General features: G+C 37.6%; 1 protein-coding gene across 1 annotated transcript; it reads left to right on the top strand.

Annotated features, from left to right (window-relative positions):
* The first annotated feature begins 515 nt into the window (after positions 1–515).
* Positions 516–1,532, top strand: LOC115627991. Its single transcript, XM_030523886.1, has 3 exons — positions 516–823; positions 884–1,030; positions 1,094–1,532. Exons 1-3 carry the CDS (start codon positions 516–518, stop codon positions 1,530–1,532), a joined length of 894 nt encoding a protein of 297 aa, XP_030379746.1.
* Positions 1,533–13,980: the final 12,448 nt, after the last annotated feature.

Genomic DNA, 13,980 nt, shown 5'->3' with positions numbered 1-13,980 from the left:
AAACCTGTAAAGCTACTTTTTTACATACAAATAATAAGTTAATAGCCTATTCAGGAGAATTTTATTTCGCAGAGGTAAATGCACTGTAGTTGTGGATGAGTCCATGGAGTGAATAGAGGCCTTAAAAGGGAAGGGCATTCGGGCGGAAAGAATATATGCATGCTAGTGCAGGTGTATTAGATAGACTCTATCCGGTTGGTTGGTTGGCTGGATGAACTGGAACTCGAAAACGCATTCTTGCGGTTGACTGACTTGGTGCAACGGAACGGGGCAGCAAACAGTCGATCAAACAGTCTAACAAACAATCGCCATTGAAGTCCAACTTACCATGTCGCCGCATCATTGTCTCTTAGGGCATTAGGTGCCCCACCTCTGTTGGTTGGTCAGCACATCGATGGCGTTTTCGAAGTGATTGCATCAGTTTGGATTGGACGTACAACGAATACGGTTGGCAGTGGTTGGAAGCATCAAGTATCTAGTTAGAAGTAGTTCGGTCGAGGATCAGCGGAGCCAACATGCTGTTCCATTTGCCCGCTTTGATATTTATATTGCACTGCCTGCTCCCTGCCTGGGTTTGTGGCCAACAACAAGGCGATCGAGCTGTGAACGACTTCGATGGCTCCAATCGGAATGTTGATTTGGATCAATTGGATAGCAATGTGGATCCCAGCATGTCCTTGGAAGCAGCTAAATCGAATCAGCTGGTAAAGAATGCGCCAATTTATGCGGACTATGATTATTATTGGAATGCCAGACGTATGCCCTGGCAGGATAGCTACGGAGCCTTTAATGAACTCAGTTCCCAGTCCGCGTCCACATCAAAGTTAGGAATTTCAGATGACAGACCCAAGCATGTGCATTACGATTACGATGCACAGCCCAGTCTGGAATCATCGAATAAACTATTGGACGCACTACCCTACAAATCATTTGCTTGGTATGGCAGGTTTTTTGGCAAACCCATTTCGACAAATAGTGGTTTAATGTACCCATCGAGATCATATGATCCCTATATCCGGCGATATGACAGGTGCGCCTTAAAAACTCAACGAAATGTATTTTTTTTTTTTAAATGACTTACGTATTTATACAGGTACGACGAGCAGTATCACCGCGCCTATCCCCAATACTTTGAGGATATGTATGTGAATCGTCAACGCTTCGATCCACACGATAGTTACAGTCCCAGGGTACCGCAATTTCCCGAGCCCTATAACATGTATCCTGACCGATATCTAGACACACCGCATCCCAGGGAGTATGGTAAATATCGTCGGGGCTACCTCGATGCAGTTGCCGAGCCGTACGGCACAAAATATCGCGGCTCCAACTCCAAGCTGCCACCATCCGATGCACCACCGAGAAATCAACGAGTGATCTATTATGCTCATCTGCCGGAAATAGTGCGTACCTCGTACGATGACCGAAAGGCAACCGGTGGCGTCATGTCACCCTTAACATATAAATTAAACAAGAAATTAATGAATTTATCCAGGCCATTGGACACAAATTCTACAAATTATAAGCTCTAGATCCAATACTCAATGCTTGACATAAATGCTTTGCCAGCTTATATAAGGTTCTATCACACTAAATAGATGGTAATTATTATTATTATTGATCTTTTTCCGTGCACCTCATATCATATTTTGCTATATAGTATAGCAGACAGGTAATGCGAGTACGATATAATCTGACAAATTCATTTCTGTACGTTCACAGATGAAGCATTATTATTCTATATCTATTATGGTCACACAAGCAAATAGTTTGCATTTAAATTCTTTCGTTTTTGTCAGTTCATGGCAACTTAAATAATTGGACGAATTTATAGGCAAATTATTTGAATGTTCGACCGAGACATTATTAGTTGTTCATTCATTCTAAAGTTAAGTGAATTTTTTTTTGCAATTTTTTAAAATATTTTTTTGATTAAAAAGATTTTGAAAGCTAAAGCTGCTCTAGCTGCCTATAAAAATCATTGTGAGAATTACACTTATTTTGAAAGAAGTTGCTACATTTTGGGAAAATCGGCTTCGTGACTTACCATGGTAATTATAAAAGTATAAAAGATTAACTTAAACTTCACAAAACTAAACAAATATAAATGCATAAATATACATATTTTAATTAATAGATAGCAATCATTTGATAACGAACGGTTATCCGAGTTATCCTGAGTTGTTTTAACTGGCTCTTCGTATTTCGTATTTCTCTCCATCTCCGCGCCAATTGGACAATTGGACATTTCTATTTCTCCTTTTGTGTTTTTTTATATTTTTCATATTTTTTGCCTTCAAAAAAGCTTTTTTATTTCGAAATGATTTGTATGTTGGTTTTGGACTTTTTCAACAGCACAGTTCGTTCTTGGACCTCGACAAGCACTCTGTTTTGACTTTATGGGCTCTTTTGATTTCGTGCTGCTCACTTCTCTCACAATATATATACTTTCCCCGCTGCTTTCCCCGCTCCTTTCGCCGCCACTTTGCAGACAACTGCAATTATTTTCTTTGAACTATACTGTGCGCATATCCACACCCTCTAAACATTTAGCAATTTGGCTCGAAACTTTAAATGTTGGCATCGATGCGGAAGTCTTCCGAAAGTACATTCAATCCAAGACGAAACAGGCTCGGCATTTCTTTCTTCTTGTAAGCACGTATTTAATGTAGATATACGAGTATATAGTGTAAGTATCAGCGCTTCGTAGATTTGTGTGTGCACATCTCTTTGCAAATGTTGGGTTGGTTGTTTATTGCGATGCGGGCTAGGAAGCTATTAAAGTTCCTTGACAAACTCAACAACGCCAGTAACAATAACAACAAAACACTTTTACCATGCATGGACACGTTTGGCTAATTAATGTGTTTTTCTTGCCGCTCCATTTGTCTGTATCGTGGCTCTAATGCCAGGCAGCGACAGATCTCATCAATAATGCGATGACGTTTGGCACATCACAAAAATCTACCAATCTCTGATTGCCTTTCTGTTGAGTTAAATTGAAAACGCTTTCTACCATATGATTGCTATTTTATAGTGTATGTAAATGCAGATTTATTTATACAAGTAATTCTTCAGATGGAATATGATTGAAAGCTCTTATCTTTTCTTTTCGTTCCAGTCTCAAGCACATCTTTGTTCCACTTGTAGTTTTTTTAGTCAAATTCTTCGCGTATTAGCTTCTGGTAGGGTATTTGCCAGTCGATCAGCTGGAGGCCCAATTTTGCTATTAACGACACTAAATTTCCGCCGGCCGACTCATTTTCTTGTTCGGCATTTTGGCAATATTACTTACAACTTGACACGGACATTTTCACCGGTCACAGCCACTCACATTCATTACAGACATACACTCGAAGAAATAAGTGGATATTACGCTAAAATATTACTTGTAAGAACTTCATATAAATTAATTCTTCGGGTTTGCACTTATTGTATATACTTATGTATAAAGGAGGAAGGAAACTGGGTATGTGTAGAAAGCTGTATGGGTGTTATTAATCGTGTATAAAGATAATGTTGCTAGTTCTTTAGGTATTATAATTATTAATAATTATAATTATATAATAATTATTCTGAACATACTTGTTAGATTTGGATTCAATATCTGCGCTATCTTATGCACGATTAGATGTAAGTACTATATATGATGTAGCTTGAAAATTTCAAGGTGTGATCTAACAAAAGATATGGCCGATCATCATCATATATAGTACATATGGTATGTGTATTTCTATAACCATCTTTAATCCATTATATCATGTTCAAAAGGTGTGTCAAATGTTAGTCACGTCTGAGCAGTTTATACAAGCATACCTCCGATAATAAATTAAGCTTCAAATCGAATCTTTGTAAGTCCAAAAACAATATATTGAAATTCAAAAGTTGTTTAGGTATTGTTAAAACTATTCAGAAATATTTATTAAACAAGCAAAACAGACACACTATATGTTTGTTATTTTAGAAGTATGTCGACAAATGGATGGTTAATCCATCGACGTAATGAATTGTAATAATAGGCTTTCTTTCTCATTCCACCCACGATTGTCACTGTTGGTGCTTTAGAAACGGAACTTTTTCATTGAAATTTTTTTTTTTAAATGTGCAAATAAAAGTCCACCCTAAATTATATGTAATTGAAAATTCTAGCCTAAACTATATTGTTATACCCTGTGCCCAAAAGGTAAAAGCGTATACTAGTTTTGTGCGAATTTACGTAATACACAGAAAGAGACATACATTTCTGATCTGGATGACAAGCCGAGTTGATGTAGCCATGTCCGTCTGTCTGTGTGTCTGTCCGTCCGTCTGTCCGTCCGTCTGTCTGTCTGTCTGTCTGTCTGTCCGTCTGTCCGTCTGTATGAACGCAAGGATCTCAGAAAGTATAAGAGCTAGAATAACCAAACTTGGTATCCAGATTCTCCTAAGTCTGAGAAAGGACGAGTTTGTGCATGCATATAAACACGCATAGACACGATGATGTATATGCATGAAACTGTACATAAACATGTCTTCACTTTTGTATGTATTGAATATTTTTTATTTCCTTTAATTAATGAATACATTTTTTGAAATTATTTTTATTTTCTTTTTGGAGAGTACAGGGTATTTTACTGTCGGACTGGCTCTCCTGTTTTTCACCTTCATTGAGCGCTTAACTGTCGATCGAGATCGATCATAAAGTATAAGTTCGATCCTGATTGTCATCGCTTATTCAAGTCCAGACGCAGTTCGGGCAGTGTTTTCTTTTTTTTGTAAAAATTGTGGAAATCGGAACAGACTCGAACGTTTCAAATGAAACTTGATAAGCGGACATATTTTCGTCTAAGTGTAGAGTGCATGGGTGGATTGCTGCCGTGACAATTGTGCGAAGGCCCGTCGTGGGTCGGCGTGTTCAGCCTTCTGGGACATTTTGCATTTAAGGACGAGGACGAGACGAGGACGAGGACGGAGGCGACGGACAACCTAATGACCGAGCTACCAATGCCCAAGACCTGGCGACTCTAACTGTAACTCAAATGAACAGCAACATAAATACGAGCACATACATACACACACACACACACACACACATATATATACATATGCATGTGTGTGTGTGCCTATGAGAGACATACATAGAACAAAGTAATTTCGTTGCGCCAGAAGAAAAACAATAACAATGATGCACGCGATACTTAACAAAGTTTTGTGCGACTGGTGAATGGTGAATGGTGAGTGGTGAGTGGGAAATGGTGGGATGGATGTGAAGGTGGACGGACACAGAGAGGACGTGAAGGCGTCTCTCCATAATTAGAATCATTGAAATGGCCATTCAGCGTTCATTTGTTGCGACGATGGCGACGATTCCCGTCCGCGTTCCATCGCAAATATCCTTGAAGAGGGAGTGGAGTGGAGTGGAGTGGAGAGTGGACTCGACGTTGGCATGCCACGACAATATTCACAATAATTATGTGTGCGTGGGAGTGTGTGGGTGTGTTTGTAGGTGTTACGGCAAATGAGAAAACAATGCCCAAATAACGACTCTCCGATGTGCATTAAAAGATTTATTTCTTTGCGGACAAATGAAGTTTTTTTTATGGCGCTGGGCTGGCGCTCGTAATTCTGAAGGCGGGCGGCGGGCGGCGGGCGGCAGGCGAGTCTGAGAGTTTTACCTTATGAGCACGACAAGGACAATGATGGAGGCGTACACTGACGACATAAAACACACAAACACACAAACACACACACACACACACACACACACACACACACACACACACACACACACACACACAAACGCATACCGATATACAAGCAGGCATTGCGTGTTGCCACAGACAGCATCCGATGCGTGTGTCCTTTTGTCCTTTCTCTTGTTATAATGCTCAACTATGCGATTGCTCTTGATATACATATTTTGCGTGTGTGTGTGTGTGTGTGTGTGTGTGTGTGTGTAACAGTAGTTAAATGCCACATATAAACATTAAGCGTGGGCGGTTGGGGGGCATTGAAGAATATGGGTTGTTAGAACATAATGCTTTCTGCCATCACAAGTCGACAAATCACCGCAAATTTATTTACTAGCTGTGCTGTGTAATAACACACTCACACACACACACACACACACAAAAACAGACACAAATACACAGACGTACTTTCGCACATGTTCTCGTCCATGTGTGGTAATTAAAAGCACAATTCGCCTTCAGGCTGCGGGATGTCGCTCAGGATACACTGCTTCCATATTCCCTCTGGCTGGCTGCCTTTGTCGCTATTCGGAATGTTGAATGCGCATCTGAAACACGTAAATTAGATTCGTACTAGCGTGTGTGTGTGTGTGTATGTGTGTGTGGGGATAAATCAGAAGCCACTTTTAAGCAACCACCAAGTGGCTACACATATATCCAAGTATTGTTATATTCAAGTTTATTTATTGATTGTGAAAAAATGTACTTAAAAAACTTGTTGAACAGATACCTCTACTATATATGTAATATTTCCCATATTTTTATAATGAACAAAACAAAAGCTCCATGCACAAAGGGAACTACAAAATAACAGGACTCTTTATAAAATATATGTATGTGTTTGTAATCAACTTGCTCTGCATGTCGATCCGACAAGTTTGCATATCAAGTGTTGTGTTTTCCCAGCCAAAATGAAAATCGTTGTGCCTCCTTTTGTCTGCTAAAAACATTTGTCTTTTTAGCATACTTTGTAGCCCTTCGTGTACAGGGTATAAAAACTAAGTATGCTTAGCTCACACTATAGTCGAAATTTGTTAGTTACTTGTATTTCTGATTAATCTCCCATTATTTCTGTGCCTCAACCAATTGGTATACATATTTAGCAGAGCTTGAAATACAATTTAAGAAAGACTATGGTTTGACTGTAAAAATGGAATAAATTGGAGAATGAATGCAATTAATTAACTAAATCGTATTATTTCTGATCTCATATATACTTTCCACGGAAAAACCCCCCTCTTGCATGCCCCAGGAAAAATGGTGAAAGAAGGTATGCAGTGTTTTTTTTTAATTCTTTCATAGAACACAAAAACCAAGTTTGAAGCCAATCGAATGAAAATTGCGGATTTTTCATACAATCTTCGGAGCCCGTTTTCCCTCTGTTGGCGTTCGAATTTTCCAAAGCCGCTTCTTAGCGCTCACCTATACTATAAAAAAAACTTGTGTCCAATTTTTAACCTTCTAGCTCTTACCGTTTGGGCTGTGCGTTGATTGCCAATCAGTCAGTCAGTCAGTCAGTCAGGACAAACTGTTTTATATACCTTTATAGAGAAACTAGCAGGTCTAAGTAAGATGTGCTTACAATAAGCTTATTTACTATATGATATTTCTCTTCTAACACCCTCTAAAGTTTCTAAAGAGTACATTTCAATTATACATATATACATTCCTTTTCGAGTATTATGCTCTGATGATAATACTTCTTACTTTTTAATTTCACTCCCCTCACTTAAATCTTATATTTTCAGCTACCTCCCGCAGAATTACTGATCACTAGGCTTGGGAGTAGGGCATAGTACGCCGGACTTGCTAATAAACCTTTCCACAGCGGGTCACTGATTCTCCACCTTTAGATTTTAGTTATATTTTTTCTTTCTTTTTATTTAAGTATTTTAATTTGAATGAGTTTTTGATCTAATCATACTTTTTTGTTAAATCTTTTAATGGTTATTTTTTATCTCCATTTGTATTTTTGTTAGATCTAATAACGTCTCTGAACGTCCTTCTGCTGGTTGTTTGGCAAATAAAGTTCCCCACCCAGTCGGATTCGTTATTAGATATTTTTGTAATATTTAAAGGCTTTTTTATTTCTCTATTGTATTGATTTTTCCTCTTCTTTTTTTACATCGACAGCTTTGTTTGTCGATGAAATAAATAAATAATAGAACTACGATGGCTATCATTGCTGTTTGTAAATGAATGGACTTGACATTCTTTTTATAATAATTCAAAGTTCAATTAGTTTAGTTTAGTCTGTTATAAAACTTCAGTATAAGTCTTCAGTTGCAAATGATGTGGGGCTGCTATTCTTATTTGATTCATATTCGACGATTTTATTGCACCTTTTTATAGCAAGTTCAATTTGATTTCAGCTTAGGAAAGAAAGAATACAATACAACGAAAATATAATAAATTAGAATGCAATAAATGTAAAAAACTATCTAACAACGTTTCTGTTCTGTGGGTCGGAATTTCATTTGCCTTTATAAACTATTTGTTAGTTGCGAGAACTAGTATTATTTGGATTTGAACATTTCAGAATTAGTTTATTAAATATTGACCCCGGAGGGTCAATAGTGCAATAAAATCACAATCGCAATGGTTGCATTCAATAGAGACTATAAAATTTTGTTGAATAGAAATAATAAAATAATGAAACTATTTGTGACAGCGACAAAGCAAACAAATACACACATGAGTGTGTGTGAGTGTGTGCGTGAGTGTGTGCGTGTGTGTGTGTGCGAGTATGTGGGTCAAAGAGCAATCGCCAGATGATGTCTGGGTCTTCGGGGTAGACAGACTGCACACATAATTACCAACTTCAGCAGAAGTGACGGTCCCATGTGTGCAACGGCCCCTGGTCTTCAGTTTCTGGCCATCTTGGCCGACGCGTCCTTTGACTTTCATGCACACACACACAGACATACTATATATGTACACACATATGTATCTGTATGGTCATATCTGGAGCGATAGGCGATGGTCGATGGTCGATGGTCGACGGTCGATGGAGGAAGGCGGTCGGCCGTATGCCTGATATGAGTATATTGCGTGCGGGACGACTGTGGGGACTCTCAATAGTGGGGAGGGGGGAGCGTGAGGAGCGTTGTGTGGAGGCAAATGCAAAAACTATAAATCTTTATACAAGCAGACCAGACATTATTGATTGCCGCCTGGGCTTGCCATGCCATGCCATGCCATGCCATGCCAAGGCATATAGTAAGGTCATATTTTGTCAAATATTTCCTTTTGAATAGGGGGAGGAGTACGAGCAGTAGTACGAGTTCGTAGAAGTAGGGGGAGGGCGTGCAATACCTTTGGCAAAACAATATGTATATGCAAGTACACTGAAAAAATGAAACGCACTAGTCTACATATTGGGAATTTAGCAATGGAAACGTGTACAATTTATTATTGGCAATTTAAAGTTGTTTTTCAATTACTTAGTTTGCAATTTAAATGCAATCGTTATAAATATACAAGTAAATGTATTAGACAGTATTTAATGTGTTGCCATTCAATTAATTTATTCCACGTTTTTGTTTTTAATTTGTTTGAGGTATGAATGGGTATTACTTGTATATTACTAAATGACTTGTCGTAAGCTTAGAAATAAGCTAAATGGCTAAATAGGAATTGTTTGCAGACTGCAGATTCCTGCTCTATTTCTATGTCGAAACCCGAATTAATTATCTTACCAATCCTATTCTGTTTTTTTTTGTAATTAAAACGTATTACGTACATGTTTGTATCGCCTTGTTTAGTAATAATAGCAACCGATTTCTTAGTAACTAACTTACTAAGCTGCTTTCTATCCCATAAGGCTACTAATGTTTATTTTTTGTTGATTCAGTAAAAATCGGGCATAGGCGTTTATTTATTTATTATTTATATTTATTACCTATTTAGTATTTATTTATTTACTTATTTCATTTTATATTTTTAAAAAGGATTCTCACTAAATACTACAAAAATCCATTTGAGCCTAAATTAGACTAAAAACTTGTGATTAGGATTGTTTACTAGCTTAATATAAGAAATTAATAGCATAATTATATGATGGTTTGAAAGGTCGATTCAAAGAATTTTATATTTGCTTTTTGACTGTTAAAAAGTAATTCCCTTTTAGTGCAAACTGTGACAAAATATCATGTGTTCTCCAACTCGGTAGACGCAATTATTTCCACACTCATTGACATATCAATGTATTTATTGAGTTAATTGCAAAGCTCTCAATTATTGTTTTCAGTGTAGATATTGATATTGATGTATTGAAGTGCGTTGGTGGCTGCTAAATAAATAATTCAAATAAATAACGCTGAAATAAAATCAAAAGCAACATCGAATTATGCTGCAAACACACACTATGTATGCATGTATGTATGTATGCATGTATGTATGTATGTATGTCTCTGTATATGTATGCGTAAGTATGATGTGTTATGCTACTACTTTGGACATGTCCCGCATGATTGGGGAGGTCGTAAATCACAGACAATAGGGCGATACTCGTCTGTGCGACCCACCACCACCCAAATGGCCGCGACCCTTCCCTCTCCATCGCGCTCTCTGACTGATTAGACAACCATGGACAGGGCCATGGCCATGGCCACTAGTGTCAAGTGCCAAGTGCCAACTAACTGTGCATATTCATGAACACACACACACACACACACACGCGCACACACACACACAGACGCGCGCTATACGCAGCTTGTCATAAATATTAAACGAACTTATCTTTTTTTCTTCTCCTCCTTTGTTTGTGCAAAAATTTATCATTTGAGTCAAGTTTCTTAATTATTTATGTTGCTGTATTTCAGATTTTTCCAGAGGCCTCAACTCGTGTGTGTGTCCCAGAAGCAGAGGCGCACATGCATATACATACATACATACATACATACAAGTATGTATATACTTGTATGTACATAAGTACATAAATATGCATGATTTATGCGAGTGAGTTTTTCAACGAGTTGGTTGGCTGTCAGACATACTGGAAGGGGCAGGGGCATAATATGTATGTATGTACGTTTGTATGTACGTACAAGTATGTATGTATGTATGTATGTATGTAAGTCAGTCAGCATGTGCTTGACATGCCAATATGCAATGTGGCAGTGACGCTTTAAGTGACACAAACACCCATTACACACATCTGCATCCATTACGTATGTGTAATAATTTAGCAGCACTGATTTATTGCTTGACTTGCTTTTAACATCACATTTTGTGTGGAACAAAATGTTTCTTTACTAGAGATACACATACATATGTACATATCTATATATAACATACTATATATGTATATACAGTAAACAACAACTATTTTCGTGTATTTTACAAATCATGGCAACCTAAGCTGAAATTAAATTGAATTTGCTATAAAAAGTTGCAATAAAATCGTCGAATATGAATCAAATAAGAATCGGGCATTTCAATTGGCAATTGCAACTAAAGACTTCTCCTGGGGATTTATAACAGACTTCCAATAAGATATGCAACACTTTCTAATATATATATCCTTCGTAGTCGCCTAAGCTGAAATTAAATTGAATTTGCTATAAAAAGTTGCAATAAAACCGTCGAATATGAATCAAATAAGAATCGGGCATTTCAATTGGCAATTGCAACTAAAGACTTCTCCTGGGGATTTATAACAGACTTCCAATAAGATATACAACACTTTCTAATATATACATATATCCCTCGTAGTCGCCTCCACCTCCGCCCTGATCATCTCCAGCTCAGCGATTGCGATCATTAAAAACATTGGTAAAAACATTGAATGCATGAACTGCCATAAGAATGACAACTTTCCCAACTTTTCAGATTTATGTTAAAATCATAAGATTCCTAGATTGATTTATTACTAATATTTATGAGTTATTTATCTCAACTATTTAAAACATACTCTTTGAATTTGAAATAGAAGACAATGACGAACGGTTAAAGAAGATTTAAGCTCAAAATTTAAAATAATTCATAATACTTCTTTTTAATAAAAATAAAATGCATTTGCAGTTCATTATTTTTTTATAGTTTAGACCCTTCCTGGCTTCGAATTGTTTAAATTATAGAGATTATTCTGTACATAAGTATATACATACGTGTGTATACTTGTATATTGTATGCATGTAGATATAGAAATATATATCCTGGTGGGTTAATGCCAACTGCTTGTTCAGTTCATTTTGTCCGTTTTGTGGTCGGCAAAGATTCGTTTCGGTTGAATTTTGTGTGAAGTGAGTGAGTGGGTGGGTGAGTGAATGGGTGGATGAGGGAATGTATATATAGGAAACGTATGTACGTTGACGATATATACAACAATAAAGTCGAATTTAATTGCCCGTTTGAAATGAACAAACTTAATGGACAATGACTCATTAACACTGACACGTCAAACAACAATAATGGCGTGTCTGACTGTTTGGTGAGAAGGAAAACGGAAAGGCGGAAATTGAAATAACGCTTCCTGCGAAAATGGGACGCGCACCATGAAACACACGTCCATGACAAAAGCTCACTTGCACATCAAAAGAATGGCAACACACACACACAGCCATACTCGTACAGCAGTGAAGGACACAAAAAAAAGCAATTAAGAACGTTGAAAGCAATCTTAAGCGGTGCTGACGGTGACAGTAACGATGACAGAGGCAGCAGCAGTAAGGACGGCGGAGAGCGGCAGGGTGGTGGGCGCGGATGCCATGTGAATTTTGCTGCCTGAAATCGCGCGTTCGTTCCCGCTCCCGCTCCCGTTCCCGTCCTTCTTCTTGTTCTCTTTGAGTAGTCAAGCCCTTAAGGATGTGACATGAAATGCTTATCAGCAGGAACAGGCACACACACACACACACTTATTGAGACAACCGCGCCCACACACGCACACGCACACGCACACGCACACCACCAAATGCTCACGCACATCCACATCTACATTCGTCTACAAAATTAGTTTGCCCGCTGATAAAACTTTCCCTGTCCACATGCGTGTGTGTTTGTTTGTGTGCCAATTAAGAAAAGAAAGGGCAACCAAAGGCATTCAATAAGGTCGATGATCGAAATGTAGCAGGCGTCGCAGCATCTTTAAATGCTCTCGGCATGAATATGCCTCAAACTCACGGAGAGAACAGTGGAACTCGCCTAAAACTAATTTCCAATAATAATTCAAAATAGGAAAACTAGAATTTTACTGTGCAGTCTTAAGAGGCCTAAGATTAGTGCAGCGCCACCTGTGGAGCAGAGATCGCCTCAATTACCTTCTCTGTTACGTAGCTATAAAGAAAATGATGTTCTGTTTGTTAAATATCCCAAGCAAATATTTGATCCCAATTAGAAACTTCTGTTGTTGTCGAAGCAGAGATCGCCTCAATTACCTTCTCTGTTACGTAGCTATAAGGAAAAGGACTTTTCGTTTGTTAAATATCCCAAGCAAATATTTGATCCCAATTAGCAGAGATCGCTTCAATTACCTTCTCTGTTACGTAACTAAAGAAAAGGACTTTTCATTTGTTAAATATCCCAAGCATATATTTGATCCCAATTGGAAACGTCCGTTGTTGTCGAAGCAGAGATCGCCTCAATTACTTTCTCTGTTACGTAGCTATAAAGAAAATGTTGTTTTGTTTGTTAAATATCCCAAGCAAATATTTGATCCCAATTAGAAACTTCTGTTGTTGTCGAAGCAGAGATCGCCTCAATTACTTTCTCTGTTACGTAGCTATAAAGAAAATGATGTTTTGTTTGTTAAATATCCCAAGCATATATTTGATCCCAATTAGCAGAGATCGCCTCAATTACCTTCTCTGTTACGTAGCTATAAAGAAAAGGATGTTTTGTTTGTTAAATATCCCAAGCATATATTTGATCCCAATTGGAAACTTCCGTTGTTGTCGAAGCAGAGTGCGCCTCAATTACCTTCTCTGTTACGTAGCTATAAATTAGAGGATTTGTCAAATATCCCAAGCATATATTTGATCTCAATTAGAAACTTCTTTTGTCCCCGACGAAATTTATAATTAATTAAAAAAATTTGATACACAATTTTTAGTTATTACTATTTTTTACCTATTAGTTCTGCTCTTAAATTCAACTCTTTATTATAAATAAATGAAGGGTTGTATTATTCCTTTATATTAAAATTAAATGCTTTATGGTATTTTTTAATCAGATCCACTGCTCTCTGCAAACATTTATTCTGGTACCTTTCTTCATCTAAAACCTTCTCCCCTTATCTATAAATTTGTAGCTT

The sequence above is a fragment of the Scaptodrosophila lebanonensis genome, unplaced genomic scaffold (genome assembly GCF_003285725.1).
Source record: "Scaptodrosophila lebanonensis strain 11010-0011.00,11010-0021.00 unplaced genomic scaffold, SlebRS2 tig00000098-arrow-pilon, whole genome shotgun sequence".
Classification (NCBI taxonomy): domain Eukaryota; kingdom Metazoa; phylum Arthropoda; class Insecta; order Diptera; family Drosophilidae; genus Scaptodrosophila; species Scaptodrosophila lebanonensis.
Note: the sequence above shows the minus strand (reverse complement) of the source record. Positions and strands in the feature narration are given on the sequence as shown.